General features: G+C 35.4%; 2 protein-coding genes across 5 annotated transcripts; one reads left to right on the top strand and one right to left on the bottom strand.

The window, feature by feature from the left end:
• Window positions 1-109: 109 nt before the first annotated feature.
• On the bottom strand, window positions 110-6252 carry LOC113731244 (BEL1-like homeodomain protein 7). Of its 2 annotated transcripts, none has more exons than XM_027256397.2 (5): window positions 5423-6252; window positions 3438-4488; window positions 1788-2167; window positions 1620-1680; window positions 110-936 (listed from the first exon to the last, which is right to left on the bottom strand). In XM_027256397.2, the coding sequence occupies exons 2-5, from the start codon at window positions 4374-4376 to the stop codon at window positions 304-306; spliced, it is 2013 nt and encodes a 670-aa protein (XP_027112198.1). In that variant the 5' UTR covers window positions 4377-4488; window positions 5423-6252; the 3' UTR covers window positions 110-303. The 2 variants fall into 2 exon arrangements, with proteins under 2 accessions (XP_027112198.1, XP_027112197.1); XM_027256396.2 differs by having other exon boundaries at window positions 3438-4472; window positions 5423-6251.
• Window positions 6253-14319: 8067 nt separating this feature from the next.
• On the top strand, window positions 14320-24437 carry LOC113731241 (uncharacterized). 3 transcript variants are annotated; one of them, XM_027256391.2, is made up of 18 exons: window positions 14320-14495; window positions 14597-14657; window positions 14816-14852; window positions 15060-15190; window positions 15326-15421; window positions 15498-15594; window positions 16254-16387; window positions 17385-17524; window positions 18493-18543; window positions 18741-18823; window positions 18905-18959; window positions 19815-19929; window positions 20793-21306; window positions 21404-21617; window positions 21744-21814; window positions 22924-23092; window positions 23176-23305; window positions 23476-24437. In XM_027256391.2, exons 1-18 carry the CDS (start codon window positions 14394-14396, stop codon window positions 24207-24209), a joined length of 2934 nt encoding a protein of 977 aa, XP_027112192.2. In that variant the 5' UTR covers window positions 14320-14393; the 3' UTR covers window positions 24210-24437. The 3 variants fall into 3 exon arrangements, with proteins under 3 accessions (XP_027112192.2, XP_027112191.2, XP_071935410.1); XM_027256390.2 differs by having other exon boundaries at window positions 15323-15421; XM_072079309.1 differs by lacking the exon at window positions 14816-14852 and having other exon boundaries at window positions 14480-14495; window positions 15323-15421.
• Window positions 24438-25233: the final 796 nt, after the last annotated feature.

Raw genomic sequence — 25233 nt, 5'->3', positions numbered from 1 at the left:
TCTTTGCTTGCACGAGTTCTAGTTCCTTTATCATTCTGATTGGAAAGTTTCCTTTCAATTTGATATTTATTACCAGATCAATGTTGCATATTTCTATTTTCCCTTGCCAAACCAAAAACCGTATATCACATACTTTTTACAGATAAGCTATTCTTACCAAACAATGTATATACAACATTCTCATCTTACATCTCATACAGGGAAGACAAAAACTCCTCCTCATAGCCCATTTAAAGGAAAAAAAATCACCGCCCTGCCAGTTTCCTTTCAACAATAGCTTCAATTCTAAATAAAGTAACGATCTCAGGCTACAAAATCATGCAAAGTTTGAGAGGAGGCAAATCGATTCTGCTGATTTCCCGAGTCCATGCAGTCAAAATCTGCAGCCTGTACACCCATGGAAGGTGCTGCTACACTGCACTTATCATCCCCTCTCATGGGGATATAATTCTGGTAAGTTTGGATGGGCATTCGCACGGTGCCTCCATCGCTGTGTTGCAACCCCAAGGTGAGGGACACTCCACTGCCATTCTCAAACCTTTCCAGCTCAGACATGTGGTATGCAGCAGCAGAAGCTACCATATATCTACCGTTGCCTTCTATTGATTGAACAACTGCTGTATCCGGTAAAACATTGGAGTCATTCTGAAATGGTCGACCAATATTCGTTTCCATCATTTCTACATCCGGAAAATAATCAGACTTTGACTCAATCAATTGCTCGGCACTGCATCGCTCAGTAACTGTTGAAGTTGTACTTTGTAGTATATCTTCGCCTCTACCTTCAGATTCCTTGACATCACCAACTACGGTTTTTCCAGCAATATCAGATGAAGAATTGGAGTCCATTTCAGCATCAACAGCCTCTTCCTTGTACATCTCCTCAACCATGGGCTTCCAAAGACGCACTCTTGCATTTATAAACCAGTTTGAGACCTGGATCAGGCCGTTTGTGTCAATAAAATATTGTTACATGAACTTGCTATATATTCTATGCAGTGCACAAGGCTATGCAGAAAATGAGTTAAACAATCATCCTTCTCATTTATAAACACAAGAAGGTGCAGCAAAGCTTTCACACCTTGAGATTCATTGTCCAGTTAAACTTCTCATGAAGGCAAATTATTTTCCGACTGCTAACTGAGGTGATGAAAAAATCCTCCACAAACACACACACAAAAGGAGAAGACGAAATAAAAATCCCTCTGTTCCCTAAATTCCCATCAAAGGCACCTTCTCTTGCCCACACCAGGCTGAAAATTCCACATGATGTGTAAGAAGGAAAATGAGAGACATAGTAATCTCCATTCTCCAGTGGAGTAAAAGATATCACTTTCCTCCAGTGATATTCTAATTGCATACTTTTATTTTAAATTATAAAAAAATAAAAATAACAAATATTTAAAAAATAACAAATAAACAGACAAACAAAGAAGTTTGTGGACACTCAACTTTTATAACGTGAATTTCATAGTTCACTGGTACAAACTACAGAACAGACATCTTGAATTTTCGATATTTGCATCATTAATGTGGAGATACCATTAGCTCAGCTCTCTCTTGGATGCTATTAAAATTAACACATTCATGGTACATACTACAGTATAAGATTTTTTTACCTGACTTCTTGTTAAGCCAGTCTGCCTTGCCAGCATGATCTTGTCAGAATCTTTAGGGTAGCTGTTAAGCAGAGAAGTGTCATTATATATATTACAACGATCAACCATTACTGACTAATGAAAACTGCATAACTACAAATGACATAACGTAATTCAGGAAAAACCTACGGATGAAGAAAATGCTCAAAAAGCCAAGCACGTAAAACTGTAACAGAACTTTCAGGCAGCCCTCTCTGTGGCCTCCAGGCATGTTGCTGCATCATACCAAGCTGCTGCAGGGCTCTCTGCTGTTTGATCTGTTGGTCTACATACCGGAGGCGAGATATTCCAATCGCTTTACTGCTTGTTGAAGCATCTTGCTCACCAAGACTTCTCCTTGTTACTTGAACCTGCACATTGATTGCATCTCGCAAGCACCGAAAGTGACGGGAAATTGTCTGGAGGGCAAGAGCTGTGTATGGTCGTGCAGCCTCAGATCCCGCTATAACATCAAATGATGACACTACAATCTGCATTTGATGATAATACTGTTTGTACCTTTTGTCAACCTGTTACCATATAGTGCAATCTTAGAAATGCATCAAATGTGAGTAGAGCAGAGTTGACTCAAGCTTAGAAATCTTTTAATGCAAAGGACTTTGGAGCTAGTCACATCAGTTCTCGAGAAATTCATTTTTAAAAACTGCTATTTACGACAACATATGAAGATTATTCAATCATTCCAGTATATGCATTTTTCCTATTTAACCATTTCGTTCCAACCTGTAAGAAACATGGAAATCTTTAGAATATGGCATGAAGGTTCTTGACACAACTCCTCTTCTGACCCAAATCCCAGCAAACCCCAGTTACTAAATGAATGATAATGAACTGTATACTACATAAAAGGCTTAAAAGAACTTGTAAGAAACCTCTTCAAGATGACTAAGCATCCACCATGTTTTAAACTGGAAGAATCACTCGGTAAAAATTTTTAAGCCTAACACGGACATCATTTAAGAGAAAGCAATGTCATTGCAGCTACATCGTTTCCCACTTGATCCTGAAATCATGCAGAAACAACTGTAATGCACTGTTCAGCTGTCCACTGTTATAATACTTAGAGAGAGAGAAAAGGAGAAGAATAATGAAAATATTTCTCTACAAAATCAATACGTCTGGAACATGAATCTTTCTAGCCCTCCACCTCCCACTTCCCACCTTTCAGGTGAACAACAAAATGGGGGAAAACACACATAGAGCATTGTCCTTGTTAATCAATCACACCAGTTGCTACATTTTAGAAGTCCAACCTGTCTTGACTACATGAATTCTTAAGCTAAAGTTATCATTCTGGGAACACAGTGGATTGGATTGAGGACTGTTGAACCCATCAAATTAGAAAATGTTGATAGCATCAAGAATAATACTTGAAAATTTGAATAATATTATGGCAAAGTAAATGATAAAATATCACAGCTATGGAGCTAGAGTACAAAGTTTGGATTTTTTCTGGAGATTGCAATCAGTTTAGTAGCTTTTAGATTGCAGAGGATGAGAATATAGAGGAGTTTAACAACACACCATCCCAGAAAGTTATACACTGACGTGTCTAAAAAGAGACATCTGCTGAAATTCTCCAACACTTTCAATTATGGGCATCAGATAGTTTGTTATTTAGATACCATAACTTTGGATAATTGGCAAGCTTGTATATTAAGGAGAATATCTTTCTTCAGAAAAAGTTAAATACGAGAGCTGAGCACAAGAAGGAAATATCTACAACACCTTCGAAAATTACTAAAATCAAGACAGAAGGAAGAAAAGGAGTGCACTGACCTCATCCATCATTGCCAAAAGCTTTGACATTTTACTCTGCAAATCTTGTTTCTCAGCTGCAGAAAGTTCACTGGCAGAGTTACTGCTTGATTCTTGTGCATTTGTAGATGATCCACATATTGGATAATCTGACTCTCCATTTTTTGGATCTCCATGTGATTCTTTGGAATCTTTCATTGCACCCTTCTTTGGATTATGCTCCTTGAGAGCTTTTCTCACATTAACAACTTCATCAAGCAGTTGCTGAGCTGCCTTCAGATACTTCGAATTTGGAACAGCTCTTGCAATGCTTGGCATTCCATAAGGAGATACATCAGCTCGTGCTGTATCTGAATTGCTTCCTGGAAAGCCAGAAGAAACATACTCGATGTGTCTTGACTGTTTACTTTGGGAACTATCAAGATTTTCAAAGTACCCATTTCTACCAGTGCCTACAGCTGGTATAGATGGATTAGCGCTCAACAAGGAAGAATAACCAGGATTAGGAGAACTACATTGTAGTGATGACACTTGAAAACCTGATGGTACATGTGTACTCAGAGTAAGAGATAATCCCTGAATCTGCATGTTTTGTGGATTTTGAAGGACACCAGCAGCATCACCCCCAGGGTACATTAATAGCATGCTATTTCTACCATTTTTCCATTCAGTCAAGTCATGCTCCCCAAATCTCTGCCCTCCAAGGTCAACCAGATTTTCTTGTTCAGATGCTTTGGAACTTGAAGCTACTAGCAGATCAGTAATGCTGCTGCCATGGTTTTGTGAATTTCCTGCCAATGCACCTGAATATGACCCCGAAGAAGATGAGTAGTTCATATACATCATCAAATTTCCAGGAAGCACTGGTGCATTTGAATAAGAACTAGATAAAGATTCCCTTAAGTGGAGCATTGTTGACATATCTCTTTCATTTTCTGAACCAGGAAAATATGCAGCCATCTATTCTAGCCGATTCAAGAATTTCCCTTCTGAAGAATTTTGACTTCAATGAGTTACTATCTCCTCAAACAGGTCATTAACTGGTGATCACAGCCTCTGCATAGTCAAGAAGCTATTACCAACAAAGGATTAAAATGCGCGCATCCACCGATGTTAGTTAGTCAGAATTGTCACATTGCACGTTAAGTAAAGAGAACTAGTCTAACATATGCTTCAATAATTGAATATTCACAGACATGGTACACAAGTACCATACGCAAAACTCAGAATTCATAAACCCATAAACGCACTCTGCATTTTTGTGTGATACACCTAGAAAGATTCAAGAGTTGGAGGCTTCAGAAATAAATGACAATGATCAAATAGCCTACATAGACGGCATAAGCATTTAAGGTTCAAGAACCAGACCACAACCATTTTCCATATTCTGTGCAAGCATTCTTTGTGCTACTGACCACATGTGCATTTAATTCTGGTAGGTCTTCTAACAAACCAGCAAGTCATTAAAGCAATCTTAGTTATTATGTTAAAAATTACTATAATGCAGCAACAGGAGTGCAGTAGGAAGTGATGGTTCTGCAACTTGTGCGGATTCAGCAAATCCTTCACCAGTTTCTGATCAACCCAAGCAATTTTACACTGGTTGACCAGGGGTAATAGGATCGAGCAATTCACACAAGTTTCGGTGTCACATGAAAGCATCTATTAACCTATCTTAAAACAACTTTAAGACCAATACTGAGTCAGACATAGAATTGGACATTAAGTTGTCAGAAACAAGGGGAAAACCATGAAGCAGAAATGTTTGTGAGCAACTCATGGACTAAGAGGACTAAAATATCGGAGAAGGAAGCATTCCAATAACCCTATAGAAAAAAAAAAACCGGTACTATGATTTTCCTATATATGTCATTGTTTGTCCCCTCCAGGCACCTTGGAAGACGTAAACAAGTTCATTCCTGAGCAGCTAAGAAATTAGTGAAAACAAAGTCAAGGTAGAGAATTAACTTAGTCTAACATCCAAAAAATAAAAATATTTCAAGTACCTGAAAACCAGTAGCAGTTGTGTGTCCTGTGGGGAACACAAAAGCTCCGATCGGCAGAGCCAATCCTCCTTCAATGGAAACATACCGATCCCAGGACTCAAATTTCAGGCATAAACACAGACACCTACGGATTCCCTCTCTTTCTCTCACACGCACAACCCCAGAGAAAGTCACCGAGGAGCAAGAACTCCAAAATTCAAAAATGAGAACAAGAAAAAAGAAAAGGAAAAATAGAAGGGACTTCAATAAGTAAAGTAGAAAGTACAAAAAAATGATCACGCCTTTACTCTCTTTGGTCTTTTCTTATCATATATTCACCATCCATTCCATCGTCATAATTGATAATACTATCTTTCTTCTATCCCCACGTGAGAGACTGCTTGCACTTCACAAAACGCACACACAAACAGAACAGTTTTCTCATCTGTCTCTTCTCTCTATTTCTACGCGAAAGCCCCAACAAGCTTTCTTTTTTTCCCACTTTCTTTTTAATGTCAAGGGACCGTTTCTCTTTCTCTTTCTCACTCTCCTCAAACGGGTTTTCTTAGCTTTCTTGGTTAGTGTCTTTCTTGGTTGTTGTTGTTGTTGCTGCTGTTAATAGTAGTGATATTGTTGCTGTTGTTGTTGCTTAGATTACTTGGTTCTTGTTATTCTTTGCTGTTGCTGTTGTTGTTGATGATGTTTGGTTAAGGATTTCAATCTCTAACCACCAGTTGGTGGACCTAAACTCTCTCTTAAACCTTCTTCTGTTACTGTACTACTTGCTCTCCCTCTCTCATCTAAAGCATGGATGGATGAAAGGTGCGAACTGCAGCAAATAATATCCAACCATAAATGGCCTTTCTTTAATTCTTGTTTGTTTGCTTGTTTGTTTTTGTGTATTCTTTAAAGGGACAATTTCAGAAACCTCCCCTGAGGTTTGTGACAATCTCACTGTCTCCCGTGAGATTTTCAAAATATTAGAAACCTCCCCTAAAACTAATTAGCTAGTAACAAATCAATCCAATTCAAATACAAAAACAATATAAAATTGGTATTAAGAGAGATAAAATAATTTAATTCCATAACTAACCTCAAGTTTTGTATTAGATAGTTAATTTAATATGAATAATATATATCTATTTTAACTTTATCAAATGTGAGGTGGTGTGGCTGTTACCGCATTCATAGAGAGTAAATAAAAGAACAACATTCTAACTTTACAACAAGTTACCAACTTAAAGTCTCATCTACATATTGCACGTGTAATATCATACTATTATATCTATTATAACACATCAGTTGCATAATTTGCTACAAGAGAAACAAAACATATAAACCTTACTACAGTCAACAATTTGATTTAAAAAAAAACATTTGTTGAATAATCACCAACAAGAAAAAAAATTTGTCATAATTAAAAGGTTTTTCAATTTAGTAACATACAACCAACAATATTTACCTATATTTCATACAACATCAACATTTATTTGCGATGATAATAAAAGTAACAATTAGGGTAAAAAAAGGAGAAAAACACTGTAATTGAATACCAATCATTAAATGAAGCAAACCATACAGAACATAATGCAAACTACATAATGTCGTATTTTTCATTTTTTGTTTGATCCAAGCTATTCCTTTCACTTGTAGGGTCACTATTAAGCATGATCATCAAGAATTACCTTAACATTTGCAATCAAATAATAAAAATTTCCAAGATTTAAGAGCAAAAAAATCTTAGAAACTGACCTTGAGATTTTCACAATTACGAAAATTTTGAGAAAAATTTAAGAGCAAATTTCCTTGTAATGGCATATTAGAAATTTTTTATAAAAAAACTTATAAATTGTCATTATTTTTGTTAAATATAGTTAATAACAATTTAACTAATCATGTGAACATAATTGGGAAATATCTCTTAATTTGTGTGGGTAATTAAGTCATTTATCCATGATTGATGTGACCATTGGACTTCAACGACCTAATAGGGGAGGTTTCTAAAATTATCCCTTCTTTAAATTGGTATTTGCATATTTTATTGTATCGTTTTCTTGAGAGAGTGCCCAAGTCACCACACGTGATTTGTCCTTTTCTACCCCTTACATTGAATACAAGTACTGCTGCTGTAGCCCCTTCTCTTCTTGTTTGTTGGTACATTTTCCACCTTATTATTGATATTTTGCTTGAGACCCCAAAAGAAGGGTCTCAATAATTATCATTTCTAAATCTTAAATGTACGCCATGTTAGGGATAGAACCTTCTTTTTTTTATGAAAAAAAATGTTTGGACGATTTTGGCTCTGATCACCATAATTGTTATAAATTACTCATCAATATAACCTTCGTATCAATAGTGAATTTCAAAAACACAAACCCGGAAACACACAATTTGTCATGATAGGAATAGATGCTTAGACTCTTCACATACGTCTTCGGTACTATCTTAGTCCATAGGAGTTCTTAAGCTCCAACACACAATATATAATGTGTCCTCCAATAAAGCAAGATTGAGGCCTAAATTTTATGGCATGTAGACAATCTTGATTCGTAGCAATAATTTTTTAATGCTACTATGATCAGAGCTGTTGCTCTAATTGTTGAACAACTTTTCTATAGCCCCACTACTGCTGTTATGAATTATCCAATTCTAATTTATGCCTAGGCTGTCTAGATGCATAGTAGGAGCTTCCTTGTGTGTGTGTGTGTCCTCTCCCTCTCTCTCTTTATAGAAGTAACCAGCAGGTCCACTGCCAACCGTTCTTTATGAAGGTAAGCATATTCTATTAAGAGTGACACATACACCAACCGACTCTAGTTGCCTAATTCTTGTGGAAAATAATCAACCATTCCCTTTGCCAATTGCCATTGTTCCTTTGGCACTTATTGATCGTGTTCCGTCCATAGTCAAGGGAATCCGCTTGTTTCGCAGTTTAGGGGTTTAATAAGGACAACATGAGGAAATTAAGACTGAATAATAGAGCAACTAGTATCTTAAAAATCAGTTCTTGAATATTCACAATACCCAAAGAAAAGGAACTGCAGAGATGGGAACCCTTTTGAAAGCATTAGGGATAACAGCCATAAACCGATTCATAAATTCTTTTTTATGTGTAAAAAAAAATAAAAAGCTAAAGGTGAACGATCGTAGTTAAAAAATTCATGGTTTTTCATATTCTCAATATACTTATCAATAAGAGGAATTAATTCGGTAGCCCAATACATGATTGTACAAAGGATTGATCAATTAATTCGGTAGACCAATACATAATTGTAGAAAGGATTTTCCTAACGAACAATTCATTTGTTAGTAACATTTAAATTACACTTATTATATTACCGTGTGAATATATATATATTAATAATTATTATTGCATTTATAAATTTTTTCTATTCAACTTTATATTTTTAGAATGTCAACTAGACACCTCTTAGGGGGTGTTTGGATTAGTTGTTTTTGTGGATGTTTTTGAAAAAATTTACTATAGCAGAGTTTTTAAATTATATTTTGGGATATTTTTAGAATATATTTTGGAATATTTAAGAGTAGTAGAGTTTTTAGAATATATTTTAGGATATTTTTTAAATATTAAAAAAAAATTAGACTATTTTTTAGAATATATTTTACTTTTAGGGTACCTTTTAAAAATTTTTATAGTATTTGAAAAATTAATTTTTGAAAAACTGAAGGATCCAACAAAATAAGAATGTCAGAGTCCCTAAATTAAAGACAGTGCAGGATTGATGCAGATGTTACGAGACAATTGAAAAATGGTAATGTGTTAGAAGATTATGCTAATCATTGGTTCTAAAATCTGACAACTTAGAATCCTTACTAAGCTGTGATGCCGACTTAACAAACATCAAGCTAACATCATCGTCACAACTCCACTCCAAAGAAGAAGAGATTGTGTGTGTGTGTGTGTGTTTTGGACAGCAACGTCGAGGCTTGGAGCAGCTTCATTTGGTCTCGTGCCGTCTTCATCGTTCGTACGCTAAAATCCAACAGTTCTTTAATCACAAAGCTATAGTTCATAGGTGTCGAAGATTCAGGATACAATGTGCATGTTTAAAAAAAAAGAAAAAAAAGAAATAGAGGGAGAACTTTTGCAGTTTTACGCTTGAATTTTTGAATTAGCGATTTCAAAGTGTTAGAAAATTATGTTCGACCGATTGGTCTGAACGTCCCAAACTACCAATAAATTTCTGCACAAATAAAATCATGTAAGGTGGGTAAAGACATGAGATGCCCTTATACAGTAAATAATGATTAACACTAAGAAGTTTGAATTACAAAAGAGTAGTTCAAATCATTCGAAACACGCGCGGTTTGAGTTTAGTTCGTAAGCTTATTGATACTGAAGTTTAATTTATTAACCAACAGATCCAGATACAAATAAACTTATATTTGATAATATTCAGTATAATATAAATTTTCAAGAAATTGTCGCTCTTATAGACATGATGTCTTGTTAGAAAAGTTTTGATCTAGTAACTAGGATTGAAATTCTAAAAAATAAAGATTTTGACTTCAAATCTTCCTTCTACTCCTTCCCTCCTAAACAAATTATAAAAGTATGTAAGATGCCCTAGAGTTCTTTATCCCCTCAAAAAGGGAAGAAATCAGGAGGAGTACAAAATTACTCTATGTATACAATTCTTTTATAATTAATGGTGTTGCTGTAAACTATTAAGGGTACTTTTGGTTCATGAATGACACGAGATTGGATTAATTATTCTGTGTCTCACAAATTTGGATGCATTTTATACATGGGATGACACATTTTAACTAAACGAATTAATTCTCTATTTGCAGAATAAAATGATCCTATGGAAGATGTGGTATTGATTATCATGAGATGACTAAGAATTGAAATAATAAAATTTTAAACTAATTTATTCTTATAAATAATACAAATTTATACTCTCATAATTATACAACCTTATTCTCACATGAGAATATGACCCCAATGAACTAATTTGCTCCTACTAAACCCTAAGCAAATAATGTTCCGTGGGGAAGTAAAGAGAGAAATAGAATATATTCTGGAGGGAGAAATGAGGAACATGACTAATTCAGGGGACCAAACAGATAAATGCTTTCCCTAGAGAAAGAAAACAGCGTGCATCACGGGCAGCAGGCACTCCGCGCGGTAGCGGGGCCCTCATTCCTTGCAAGATGGGGTGCCTGTGCGTGCGTGGGTTTACTGTTGTTCATCCCAGAGAAAAAAGATGCTCCTGTACTACAGAACTCAACCTTGGGATTCGTAAAAGCAAAATCTAAGGTTACATTCCACCAAGAGAGAATTGATTTGGTGACGCCATATGACTTTCTAACACGTAATCAACATATCTCATTTCCACAACTAATTTAACATTTTTGAAGTGCTTTTCGTTTTTTTTTTTTAAACGTGCTTTCCAATCTTGATTGGAGAAACTTTTGTACCTCTAGCATACACTAATAAACTTTCCTAATATATTATCATGGTGTTGTTCAACAAAAATTTGCACTTTTAAGAGCATACAACCTATCTAAAATAATAAAAAATTTACTCATTAAGACACTTAAATCAGTGATCCCGTGATCGTTTCTAAACAAATACTCAGTCTGTCATGTAATTGTATATACTAATAATTATTATCGTATCTTATATTTATACTCTGTTTAATTTTAACTTTTCAAAATATTAACACTTTGGAAAAAAAATTGTAACACCTTTTTTATGTAATGTATGTGAGATAAAAAAAAAGATTAAAAATATGTTAATGATACAAGCAATTTAAATTTAACAAATAACCTCTCTCCAAACAAACCAATTGTTTCTCTTGTTTTCATTTTTAGCTTAAATTTTTGTCTCTCTCTTTCTTCTTCTTTTCTTCTTTGCTTCTTTTTGTCTCCTTAACTCCCAAGCTCGGCGCTTCCTTTATAACATACTCTTCTTTTGTTATCTCTTGTAGGCTTACAAACTAAACATTAAAATGGTGAATAAGTTTCACGACTTCAATCAACTGTTTTTTTCCTTTTTCAGCACAAAAATAAATAGATAAAAAGAAAAAAGAACAATCTACATCTGATGTGAGCAGTGACATTAATCGGCCCACCACAAATAATATCGTGGCCCATTGGTTCCCCGCCTCGACGCGAAGCGAACCGTGGAAAGCGTGGCTTGTACAGTTTACCTGTGCAATTTTTGGTTTTCACTTTTCATCACTGTGGGCACACTTGGGCGAATTCTCGACTTATATTTTGGTGGGCAAAATTCGTTTCTTTATTCGAATTTCTCAAAACAAATTGGTAGGTTACGGTGCAAAATTGATTATTGTCGTTCATTGTTACCTCATAATTCACGTTTATGCAAATCAAGGAATCCTTTTATTTATGGAAAATTGAAAGGCAGATGTTAATTTCAAAATTCAAATTCTAATGGACCAGAAGTTTTTGAATAATTTGTTAAATTTACCACCTTCAAGTTAAGATTACATTCAAGCATGATCTATCATTTTTGAAAATTTTGTTTTGACATAAAAATTTGAATTGTGGTACTGTTATTGGGAGGTTCTACCATTCCCTTTTAGTGTCATATTCTCATGCTAAGTTCACTGTTACATAATGAAATAAGTGTTTCTTATGTTTAGGTAGTAATAATTTTAAATTTCAAAATACTCCACGTTACCTTGAGAAATAATTATTGAGGAAATAGTTTTCGAAAGGTACCATAGCATTTTTAAATATATTATTTGCCAAAACATAAGGTGAGTGACACGAGTCAACTTGTGCATCTTCCAATTTGAGTACCTATTCATACAGAACAACATAGTAAACAAATTTAGTTACTCGTTCATATAGAACAACTAACAACTTAGTAAACAAATATAGAAATGCCGAAAGAAGCTATTATTTTGAAAATTATAAACCACTCTTAACCATTAATAGTGATAGGTACGAGTTAAGTACCTGTTCGTTTAGTATCTAGATGATTTGACCCGCATCTTATGGGTCAGCAATTTTCTAACCCTTATCCGCTCTGTGTATAAGCGAGTACCTTATCAACGGGTGTATACTAAAAAAGGATCGGATCAATGGGGTACCCCCTGTTTATGACATAAAATTTTTAAAATAATTTATACTAAATTAATTTTATATTTTACATATTCATCTAAAATTTAACATAGATTTTATCCAAAAAAAAGTCTTATGTCAAAAATAAACATGCAAAGATAATATAAGAAAAAGGAAAAATGTTAAAAGAATTCATAATCAATGAAAATTAAAATATGTAGTACTTTTTTTCATATATATTCTACATCACTCAAACTCCTTCATTAAAAATATAAAATCATGACATTTACAAATGAAATTTGTAAACAAATAGTCTCTTATATTTTTGGAGAGCAATTTGCTTGATAAAATTACTTAATTAGCTCTAAAAATATTATTTTGTAGTATAATGTATATATATACACACATATATATAACATATATATATGTGTGTGTGTATATATACACGAGGACGATCGAGTACTTACAAGTTCTTAATCCTTGACTATAACTCGTCCTGCATGTAAGAGGATATCAGACTCTTAGTTGACCTGGTCAAATAATGCAAATCGAGTACCCTATTTTTCGGATTAAAATGGATTGAATATTACGGATTTTTAGGTCAATAGATATTTTTGCCTACCCTAGCTATTAATCTTTCCAAATCTATAGTTGTTCAGTATTATTTTGTGGCTTGATAGTTGGATAATTTTGTGATTTTTAATATTTCAAATGATACAAACAACGATTGAGAGTCTAATCAATGTCTTAATTTTTGAAGTACAGACTACAGACGATTGTTATACCATTATTATTTTTTAAAAAAGTAAAGAACAGTTGAAGTGTAGAACTATTTTTTTCCTTATGACAATATAGATATAGACATAAATGCGCATCAAACATGTAAAATTTAATGTTTAAGTCTAAATTGACATCCAAACCTAGTATTTGTATATCCTTACTAGGGCTGCAAACGAATCGCGAGCGGCTCGAGTCAAGCTCGAGTCGAGCTCGATATTAATCGAGCTCGAGTTGAGCTCGAGCTCGAACTCGAGCTCAGAATATTAAGCTCGTTAGCTCGCGAGCTTGAGTATATATATATATATATATATATTTTATTTTTATTTTTATTTAATAATAAAATTACGTATATTATATATATTTTTTTATTTTTTATTTTCATAGTAAAATTACGTATAAATCCTTAATATTTTATTATTTATTAAGAAAAAAATATTATTTTATTTATTTTTTAAAAAATAAAATAATTATTTTTTATTTTTTTCGAGCTCGAGCTCGAGCGCGGCTCGACTTGATTCTAGTCGAGCTCGAGTTTGAAAATTGCCGGCTCGTCGAGCTCGAGTTTGGTAAAATTTAGTCGAGACTCGGCTCGATTAGTTCAAAATTCGACTCGACTCGACTCGTTTGCAGCCTTACGCATCGTTTGGATTAAGGGAATGGGAGGAAAAGGAAAAGAAAAGAATTGGAGGGATTTGATTTTTGTTGTTTGAATTGATTTTTTAGGAGGGAAAGGAAAGGATGGTGAGGAAAAGAGAGAGAGAGAGAGAGAGATGGTATTGTTGTTTTGTTGAGTTATGGTTTTCACTACAAGGTGGGTAAAAATGGAGGGAGCTGAAACCAAATTAATTGAAATAATTTAACTTTTTTTAAAAGATCAATTTTTCCTTATCTCTTTGAGTAAAGTAAATTAAATCACCAGTCCACTGTCCACCTCGTCGAGCGACACTCTACTTTGCTACAGCCGTGCCACGACGGACGGCCCACGAACGCCAAAACCCAGCCCTTTAGTACCCAACTGACTTGGCCGAGACTATTAAATTTCAACCAACCCAATCCGCTAAATCCCTGTATAAAACCCCCGGTTTCCACATTAAGAAAAACCTTCGACAGAGTTCAGCGTCTTTAAGCTTTGGCACACTTGAAACCTGCAGAGATGGGAAAGAAGAAGAAGGTGAAGGCAACTGATGGCGACAGCCAATACAGCCCTTCCACCGTCTTCGTCACCGGCTTGCCCTATTCTTTGACTAATGCTCAGGTACTCTTTCTTTCGGTTGCCTTTTTAGCTCATTGCACTGTCATGTTTACCCTTTTTCTTTCTTGTGTTTAATACATCCTTTTGTTTCTGTGAATTTGTAGTTAGAAGAGAGCTTTAGTGAAGTTGGACCAATAAGACGCTGCTTTATGGTTACGAAGAAGGGTAATTATTGCATTTATTTGAGATAGTGAATTGCTTTTTCGTGTAATTTTCCGATTTAAATAGCTTAGTACAGTCTCTGCATAGCTAGTAAACATTGAATCCTTAATATTGGCATTTTATATCATTCTTAAGTCTTGAGTTATTTTTCTTGAGGACAGGGTCTAGTGTGCACCGGGGCTTTGGCTTTGTTCAATTGTAAGTCTGAATTGGAATAATTTTTCATTGTGTCAGTGTAAATTTTGCCAATCCCTTTATTTTTTCAACTCCAGATTATTGGTTTCATATCATTTTGCTCGAATGAGCTTATTTTGCTCTCTGGTTCTGCTGTTTTTTTCACTAGCGTGTTAAAAATAATTACGTGTGCAAGTCTTGATACTTTTTGGGTAATGTCTGGAATTGCAGCGCTGCAGTTGAACATGCTAATCGTGCTATTGAGCTGAAAAATGGGTCCACTGTTGGGGGTAGAAAGATTCAAGTTAAGCATGCTATGCATCGTGCTTCTCTGGAACAACGCCGATCGAAAGGAAATCAAGGTTTATACTTATATGCTTACCTGCTATTTGGTCTAATGCTTTCTGCTTTCTGATTGCGCTCTCATGAAGAAAATCGGAAACTCACATTGAAATTTGTTTGTGTTATCCCTTTTTTTCCAAAAATAAATTTAGCAGAAATTTCTGATGGTGTTGCCCAGGCAAAAGATAACAAGTTAAGTTTGTCTGCCAAGACAGTCGAGCACGAGGAGTTTTCAAAATCTCTATCAACAGGTGTCCAATTATGACGGAGTTAGTGTGTGTTTTCAATTTATTTCGATTCATCGATTGATTTATTTTCTGTTAGCAGTGAATGAAACACTTGAGTCCTTGGAGAAAAGAAAAGCAGCTACAACTTCTAGCAGTATAGCTGATGAAGAAACTTCTTTAGAAAAAGAAAAGCAGAGGTATTACTATGTGATGTTTGTGATCTTATGAAAATTTGGTCATGGGATTTATTTTGCATTCTGATCTTTGCTGAAACCCCCTTGTGGTCGTTTATTTCACCTTTTCACTCTTACTGGCGTTGTAAACTCCTATATGTGGCAATGATTTTGCTTTTCCACCTGCCTCCAACCCCTGACCCGATTTTTAGTATTGAAATGTTACTCCATTCATAAAATGGTCAATTTCGTATTTTTGCAGCTGCAATCTTATGTTGACCTCCATATTAGATAGGTGAAATAGTATTTGGTGGTATAATAATAGACTTAGCTACAGCTAGTTACTTTATGAGAAGGTGTGTGTGTATACACACACATATAATACATGCATGATTGCTCCATATTTCAGTGTTTGTTGGCCTATAGAGCACTGAGATAGGGTTTGTTTTTTGTTTCTCATTTAGACTTAGAGGTATGGTTAAAAAGTTTGCACTGTGAAATTCTTTGAAGTCATTGCTACATTGATTCCATGGCAACTCACATACTTGTATGATTTCTCTATACCTCTAGGAGTGAGATACATTGCTTGGAAGGTCATGATTACCTTTCGTTGATTTTCTGCGAGAGACAAGTGCTTATTTCTTTACTGCACCATGATGTGTATTTTTCAATTTATATGACAGAGTTGCAAAGACAGTCATATTTGGTGGTCTTCTTAATACTGCTATGGCAGAAGATGTTCACCGTCTTGCCAGAGAGTGTGGCACAGTACGTTCTATTATTTATCCTTTCCCCAAAGAGGAGCTTGAGCATCATGGTAATGCATGTCCTTATTTTGTTCTCAGTGCATCCAGGTTTACATTTCCTAGGTTCATGCTTGTGATCATCATGCTGAATTGATTAAAGAGTCTTGTCCAATGGCATGAAATATTCTGAGTGGATATCTGTATCACTATATTGTGCAGAATGGGGAGTTTAATTACAGATGTGAATTACAGTTTTGGGTCCCAATCTGCAATCATAGCATACAGCGTTGAGCTTCCTATCGTTTTTGGTTCTAGCTAAAACAAAAAGAACGGTTCTCCATTGAACAAAGAAGCCCTTATGACATAGTTAATACACTAAGAATTTATCTGACTCCTTGCAAGATTCTCGGTTCCTCAGTTAATGTAGACATAGCTTAGCTCAGATTGCTCTTTAGATGACTTCCTCAGGCTACTCTCTGTTTGGTGATTGTCCATATAAACATGATCATCTGTGGATGCATATCTTATTGGTTTCTCAAAGCTATGTGGCACATATCTTATAGGTTTCTTAAAGCTATAATGACTCTCTACAAGTTAAATCCTGGACTGTGGTTGTAAGGTGGTGGTTTGTCTAGACATGGTTTTGGGCTTCTGAATGGAAGCTCTTTAATTTGTGATGCTGATGTGACACACTGAAATTTGTCTTCTTGGATGCCAATAAGCCATTAGTGATTTCTCTTTTTGTTCTTGATACACTGTAATAATTTTGAAGAATATGTTTCTTTGATAATACCAAAGAATATGTTTCTTCTAGTACTATTTTGATTTTTGTCTTTATACATGACCTTTGTCAACTTTTGAAATTTCAAGTATGTTGGGGATTTATCACTACTAAATGGAAGAGGTAGGCCCCAAACTGTGTGTGGTTACTCAGTGTTTATAAACATTTTGAAGCAAAACTTTTGTTTTCTAGTTTTATTTGAAGTGTTTTTCTTAGGATAATAATGTTGTAACTAAATCTTTTTTTAAGAAAATGTAAGATCACATTTATGTAAAATTTTTTTGCAGGTCTAGCTCGAGATGGATGTAAAATGGATGCTTCATCTGTCCTTTATACAAGTGTTAAATCAGCTCGTTCCTCTGTTGCAGCATTACACCAAAAAAAGATACATGGTGAACTTCTATGGGCACGTCAGCTTGGTGGAGAGGTAGATTTTCAGTTTTTGAGTGTGGGTGTTTTTATACGAAAAAGATTGCTTTATTCTTGTCCTTGCATTTGAATTTGCAAATGTGATGGAATGGTATATTAAGTGTATGTGAGGTTACATGGCAATAAATTGTTGACCATATGACTGGTTGAAATTTGACAAGACTAGAGGTTGTGGTTACTAGTTTTGTAATCTAGTGGTTAAAGTGGACGAGGAAGTTGGTCAATAGGAGTTCACTGTCTTGTTTGAACTTGTGCTAAAGGTTTATATTGTTAGAAATTTTTTGCTTCTGAAGGTACCTCATTGTAGATTGAGATATTGCCTTTTCTTTTCAGATGGAAATAAAATTTGAAACTTTTACACAGTTCTTAAAAAAAGTGGATTAGTTCAACTTATGCTTTTAGTGTTCACAAGAGTTGTTTTGCTTTAAATACTGTTCCTGGTATTGCTGACCATCTTAAAGTTTCCTGGAGCTATTCTTTGTAGTTTTTTCATGAATAACTTTCGGCTTCCTGGAATCGTCTATAAGCTGCTCTCTAAAAGTCAAGCACTTCAGATTGTGCTATTCCACTTGGCATTGCCTTCTGGTAGGCCATGCCTTGGAGACTGTTGCTTTTACCATCTCTTCGGCATTTGGCAATTCCATGTAGCCTTTGAGATGCTATTAACCTCTTGCTGCACCAATTAGGAATAATTGAAAAATGTTGATTGTTCTGAAGGGCCTAGCCTGTCACTCACTCTCTCTGAAAATCACAATTTTCCTTGGGTTTTAGATACTAAAAATTAAGGTGCTGTATTAATTATCGGAATGAGAAGAAAAGAAAAAGGAAAAGGTTGCTTTATAAATTTTTTAGGCCACCTGCTTTTCCTGATTTTTAACTCTGTTTCATATTCTTGCATATAATTTGTTCAGGGACTTTAACTTCTTCATAGAATATAAGTATTTCTATATTATTCTTGTCAACTAGGGCTCGAAGACCCAAAAGTGGAAGCTTATAGTGCGGAATCTCCCATTCAAGGTTTCTTATGCTCATTTTCTTCTCTGTGCATATTTTTTGTGCAATATTAACTATTCTACAATTCTTATATTCCCTTTATTAATATGTGCAAATATTATGTGTTTGACATAATTGAACAACTCTGGCCTATCTTATTAAAAAATAATGGCAGATGACGATTGACTCTTAATTCTACATTAGCCAACATCTAACTGCAGGCAACAGTGAATGAGATAAAGAACATGTTTTCGGCTGTGGCTTTCGTGTGGGACGTTTTTATTCCTCAAAATCCTGAGACAGGGTGTGTTTCCTTAAACTGCAACACTTTAGAGTTTGTTACCTATTTTTATTTAAGGGTTTGAACTTTTCCTGTCTTTTTCAGGTTGTCGAAGGGATTTGCTTTTATTAAATTCACATCAAAGCAGGATGCAGAAAATGTATGTATTTCGTCTGATAACATCTCTAATCTTTCAGGCAGTTATCTGCCTTTCCAGTTGAAAACTACATAAGACTAGGGTGTAAAACCATAATATTTCCCAAAATGTCAAAATCTTCAGAGATAATAGAAGAAGTAGGGGCAAAAAATACAACACATTTGTTCAATTACTACCAAGGCGACATGCCACCAATAGCGTAGCGTATGTCACCATGATAAAAAAATTAACTCATAGCAAGACTGAAAAAATGACATGACCAAAGTAATTGGTTGATGATTCTTGCGTATTACTCTAAATAGTTCAAGTTGTTCAAAGTAATTAACTCATAGCAAGACTAAAAAAATGACATGACCAAAGTAATTGGTTGATGATTCTTGAGTATTATTCTAAATAGTTCAAGTTGTTGTCGTCTCTTAAAAGGTTTTGAAGTAGCTCCTAATCTCTTTAAAAAAGGAGAAATAGTTCTATGCAAGTTGGTTTTAACCAGATTCTCTGAGCTTGGAATGTCCTCCTTTTTTTCCTTTGAAAGAATCTGAATCTCATTTGTTCAGTTCTGATGTTGTTTTTGGTTGTGGTTTTCTTGTACGATGTGAAATTTGAGATACATCAGTATTTCTTCTATTAGCTATTGCTTATGGAATATGGCCTCAAATTTTTTCCTTTTCTGTTTAATTGAGTACTAAATCTCAAGTTCGAAGCTTGATTTAACAGCTTCAGGCAAACGTATCATTCGGTCAAATTAAGCTTCTAACACTTTGAATTTTGGTGGACTGAATCATGGTTTATGTTGCCAATTAGTTTTTTACTCCTTTACATTATTTGAAAATTTTTTTGGGTCCTTTTAATACTCAACAGATTATCAAGATGTTCAATGGGAAAAATTTTGGTAAAAGACCAATAGCTGTTGATTGGGCTGTTTCGAAAAAAGTTTATGCCTCTGGTGGTAAATCTCTTGATGCTGGTGAAGAAGGTAACTTTCGCTTTTCAAATAAAATTTTAATTTGTGCAGTCTGCAAAATGATAATTGAATTGTCAATAGTGTTGCAATTTGTGGAACAACTGGAGTGGTCATTACCTTCTTTTGAGTAAATGTTCCTAGAAAAAGGTGATATCTATTTGCTATTGCACAAATAAATTCAGGACCAAATAAAGTTCTTTTCCTCTCTTTCTCTACAGTAGAAAACTGTTGCTCCATTGGTTTACTAATGGTTCCTTCAAATTTTATGAAAGGAGAATTATCTTGCTTGTTCTGGTTGTGTCATGCTAAACATTGTCATTCTGACACGCTACATCTACTGTTTCTACTGATAACCATCTTTTCCTTGCTTATCTGAATTCCAATGCTGAAGTTCATAATGATAAGTGGGCCTTTCTCTTAACTGCTTTGGTTAGCTTGAGGAAACTGGCAGTGTCGAATTTTGCTTTTAACCTTTAGTTTTATTTGCCTCTGGAAGTAGACTATCTCTTCAAACGCTTTCAGTCATATGCATGCATGTGCAGACCTTTCCTAGGTTTTAGATTTTGGTCATCTTTTCTCCTGTCTTGTGTTTTGCTTATTTAGCATTTGAGGAGAAATCTTTATATATTATCAATTCTCTCTCTCTCTCTTCTGCACTTGGTACGAGATTAGCATAGAACTTAATCCAACTTATGCTTTGATGACTGATATAAGGGATATTCTGTGATATTGTATTACTGGATTTGGTTCATTTATTTATCATGGATAATCTATCTATCCTTTTCCACTCACTTAAATGTGAAAAATGAGGTAGCTTAAAATATAATGCTGGGAAGTTGGGAAAAGAAGTCCATGTCTGACTTATGTAATTACAGGGCAGGACAAACGTGGTGAGGAAAGTGATAGTGATGGTGATTTGGATGAGGATGATACAGAAGTCAATGAGAAATCCCTACAAGATTACAAAGTTGATGGTATGTCAGATGGGTCTGATTCAACTGAAGAGAAGGTCTCTGACAGTGAAACAAACTTCGATGAAGAAGCAGATATTACAAGAAAAGTTCTCCAGAACCTAATTTCATCGACGTCTAAAGCGACAGATAGCTTGGATAATGATAACTCTGGGCTGTCCAAAGAAATGAAGGATGATGAAAGTTTGGGCATATCAAGCAAATTGTCTGATACTTTTATTGCACCAAACACAATACCAGGAAATTCTGGGAAAAACAAACAAATAGAGAAAAACCCAACTGAGAGGGACAATGAACTGCAAAGGACAATATTCATTAGCAACCTTCCTTTTGATACGAGTAGCGAAGAAGTAAAACAACGGCTCTTGGCATTTGGTGAAGTAGAATCCTTTCTTCCAGTTCTTCATCATGTTACCAAGTGAGAATGAACTTTTCCTGTTGGCCATTGGATTTCCAAATATCTTCTCTTCCAAATGAGAATTTGTCTGATATGATCTTGGTTTTACTCTGTGCAGGCGACCGAGGGGAACAGGATTTCTCAAATTTAAAACATCAGATGGTGCTGATGCTGCAGTTTCAGCTGCCAATGCTGCTGCTGGTTTGGGTATCTTTCTAAAGGGTAGGCAATTAAAAATTTTGAAGGCTCTGGACAAGAAGGCAGCTCAAGATAAGGTTTCGGAGAAGACCAAAAAAGAGGATCGTGACCACCGCAATCTTTACCTGGCAAAGGTTGGTATGAAGATCAGGCGGCATTCTGATTATATTTATCTTTTTTTTTTGGTGTGTGTAAATTCTATACTTGCACTTTTATGTGTGTGTCTAACAGCATGTTAATACTCTTTTCTGACTTAACAGGAAGGTCTTATCCTCGAGGGAACTCCAGCTGCTGAAGGTGTTTCAGTGAGCGATATGTCAAAGCGCAAAATGTGAGTATTAAGTTTTATTAGTAAATGATTTTGGAATTTATCTTATTTTATGTGGTCCACTTCTACCAGGAAAAATCTTCAAGTATATATCTGTACATCATCTGCTAGATGTCTATCTTTCAATAGCGAATCTGGTTATTATCCGGCTGTAGTTTGTTGTTTGGTTACCTGGCTGCTTATTACATTTTGGAAGCTTTGAGTTAATGCATTGTCTCGTATCTTCGAGGAGAGTTATTTTCTGGATACCTAATGGGCCCTGGATTTGCATTCTACAAACATTATATGTCTTTCCTAACTTTCAGTGCAAGTTCAAGAACTTTCCCATGTCTGCTCTCTGTCATGCTAACTTTTTTCTGGTGCAAACAAAGTAATTTATATTCGTCAATGTAGCAGCAATTGTTAGGGTGTTGTTTCCACACTTGTCAGAATAAACTGATGAAATAGTATTCAGTGATTCCAAATTTGTTGGCATGAGTAAGTTGCATATTGGCAACTTACAACTGCTTGAAAATCTTTATTGGATCTTTCCTGATACTGTGAAGCTAGAGCATATTTCAAATGGTACCAATTGGATGAAGCGATAAATTTCTCTAAAGTTACACGGAAATGTGCTTTATATGTCTGAGATGGCACTTCATACAGTGGCCTTTTCCCCTCTGGATATTAGATTGGAGTTCAAAAGGGTGTTAGCCACACACTTCTTGAAACAGGGCTATATATGGTTTACATGGATATGGGCCAAAACAATGGCACATCAATGGTGGAAAAGTCATTAACTCCTGGCTTGACAAGTTCCAGTCTCATAATTTACTTTGCATGTTTGTACACATGAAATGGCAGATATTCTTATATCATTTATCTCAAGAACACCTCAAATTGCTTTAGTTCTGCAGTAAGTGGAACAATAGAGAATCAGCTTAATTTAAGCAAAGAAGAATAGGCCCTATGAGTTGTAAATTTTCCAGTATAGCTTTCTTGCTTAGCCAATTACTAGATAGTTAGAGGTATCTCTTGCTTATGCTCTTAAATTTAACAATTTTTGAGACTGTGGTTGACTTTTTGTGCTCCAAGAATTTGCAAACTCAATAATGCTCCAAACAACTGTACAGGTTGCAGGAGAAAAAAATGACTAAACTTAAATCTCCAAACTTCCATCTGTCAAGGACAAGGCTGGCGATGTACAATTTGCCAAAGACAATGTCTGAGGAAGAGTTGAAGCAACTCTGCATACATGCAGTAACTTCTCGAGCTACTAAGCAAAAGCCTGTTATTCGACAGGTAACAGATGTTCATCTCCAATTGAGTTTGTGCAAATTATGGATCGCACATTTTTGGATCCTAGGAGTGTTTTTGTCATGCAGATAAAAATTTTGAGGGAGTCCAAGAATACAAACTCAACCAGAAAAAATAGTTCTCGTGGAGTGGCTTTTGTCGAGTTTTCGGAGCATCAACATGCACTTGTGGCTTTGAGAGTTCTTAACAATAATCCAGGTAATCTGTTTCATAAAACATTACATTTGCTCTCTAAATGGTGACACTGATGGTACTCTGCCAGTCTGCATATAAAAATTGTTTCTGTAAGTTACTAATATCCGGGCAAGCAGAGTGAGTGCAACTATCAGTTGTATCAATGCTAATCCAGTGTGGTGTTATGGGTGCAGAAACTTTTGGTCCTGAGCAACGCCCAATTGTCGAGTTTGCTGTTGATAATGTCCTAACACTGCGAAGCAGGAAAGACAAGCTTCAAGCTCGGCAGCAGGATTCCTTGAATGGCGTTCAAGATTTGCAGCAGAATGACAAATCAAGTGCATTGGATTATCATTCAAAAGAGAAATCAAGAAAACGCAAATCTAGACATGATGCTAAAGCATCAGACACTTCTGGGAGTAAGACAGAAGCTGAAGTTGGGAGTAAGACAGAAGCTGAAGTTGGGAGGCAAGTTTTTGCAGAGTCTCCTTCAGGGGAAGTTCGAGTTGTTAAGAAGGAAAAAGGTGATGCTGGTGGCAAAAGGGACAACATTTCATTGAAGAAAAAGATGAGAGGCTCAAAAAATAAGCAAATACCCCACCAGGAACAAAGAAACCCTGATGGAGGCGTGCCACATCCAGCTGAAGGCACAACCATTAGTGCTCATAAGCGTGGACATCAGGAAAGAGCACAGTCATATACCAAAAAGAGGAGGCTTCAGAATCAAGCACAAAAACACGAGGAACCCGTTGGTCCTGAGATAAGAAAAAAGAGTAAAAGGAACAGTGACCCTCTGGGACGAGATGTGGTGGATAAACTTGACACACTAATTGAGCAGTACAGATCCAAATTTGCACGGCGCGATGCGGACCAAACTGACCATGAAAAGCGAGGTTCCAAACAGATCAGGAGGTGGTTCCAATCGTGATTGTTCTAAACTTTTGTGCAAGTTAACTGTAACTTCTGTTAAGTTTAATGCTCAACGAGGGCTTGGCAGCATGCATGTGTCTACATTGTAGACTTGCTGAATTTTTGATTGCCAAGTCATTACTGGAAGATAGGGTTGACAGAGAGCATCTGTCTTGCGTGCCTAATATGCCCTTCCATAAAGAAAAGGCTGGGATAAGGAACGAAAAGAATAAACTATTGCTGAGAATCCTTTTCTTTTTCATCTGTTATCAATTATGTAACATTTAGGATAGAGTAGCTGATTTGGAGTGGTTCTACCTAACGAATGCCTATGGCCGAAAAATCGCCTGTCATTTTATGAGGGATAATTTTAGAAACTTGCTCTGAGATTTCTAACAGTTTCACTATCCTCCTGAGATTCTAAAAATATTACTAACCTGATAGGTTATACAGCATGTATAATTTAGCCATTAGTGATGTAAGCATTGGATACCAAATGACTGGCGGGGAGATAAGTGATATTTAGAAAACTTTAATGGAGGGCAGTAAAATTGTCAAAAAACTCAAGGGAGGTTTTTGAATGGATCCCTTTTTATTATTAGTTGCTTGTTCAGTCGTCCTCAGCACTGCATAAAAATATGCGGACGTGCATTATACAGTTTGTCACGCAGCATGTGGATTTTAACTTGTTAAACCTAAAGCCCTGAAACGTTCCCCAAGTTGAAAATCAAAAAGAAAATAATTAATTTTATATACACTATTACAATTGAATGAATGACATATAAATAAAATTTGAATTTTAAATTTAAATTCAGATGAGTTATTATACGTGCAATGTCGATTGTGTTGTATTTAAGTTTAGATGAATTGTCATGCGTTCAATAGTGATTGTGTATACGCTATCTGTGTACAAAAGATTAATTCAAAACAAAAGGGATGGGTATAAAAGTGGCACTTTGGTGGGTCTTAGTCGTGCCAGCTCTGTTGCTGATATAGCTGGGTGCGACATGGACCAGACGGCTGGAGCCCATAATTGATACTCA

Source organism: Coffea arabica, chromosome 2e, assembly GCF_036785885.1.
Source record: "Coffea arabica cultivar ET-39 chromosome 2e, Coffea Arabica ET-39 HiFi, whole genome shotgun sequence".
Classification (NCBI taxonomy): Eukaryota; Viridiplantae; Streptophyta; class Magnoliopsida; order Gentianales; family Rubiaceae; genus Coffea; species Coffea arabica.
The sequence above is the reverse complement of the archived record's forward strand: the minus strand, read 5'-3'. Positions and strand labels throughout refer to the sequence as shown.

What these genes read in the sequence shown, in the direction of transcription:
- LOC113731244 (XM_027256397.2), bottom strand. Translation starts at nt 4,376, where the DNA reads ATGGCTGCATATTTTCCTGGTTCAGAAAATGAAAGAGATATGTCAACA. An exon ending in TTTTGGCAATGATGGATGAG is followed by an intron (nt 2,168 to 3,437) that starts GTCAGTGCACTC and finishes ATATGGTAACAG; the next exon opens with GTTGACAAAAGGTACAAACA. An exon ending in CTGGCTTAACAAGAAGTCAG is followed by an intron (nt 937 to 1,619) that starts GTAAAAAAATCT and finishes GGCCTGATCCAG; the next exon opens with GTCTCAAACTGGTTTATAAA.
- LOC113731241 (XM_027256390.2), top strand. Translation starts at nt 14,394, where the DNA reads ATGGGAAAGAAGAAGAAGGTGAAGGCAACTGATGGCGACAGCCAATAC. An exon ending in GGCTTTGGCTTTGTTCAATT is followed by an intron (nt 14,853 to 15,059) that starts GTAAGTCTGAAT and finishes CTGGAATTGCAG; the next exon opens with CGCTGCAGTTGAACATGCTA. An exon ending in TCTTGATGCTGGTGAAGAAG is followed by an intron (nt 19,930 to 20,792) that starts GTAACTTTCGCT and finishes ATGTAATTACAG; the next exon opens with GGCAGGACAAACGTGGTGAG.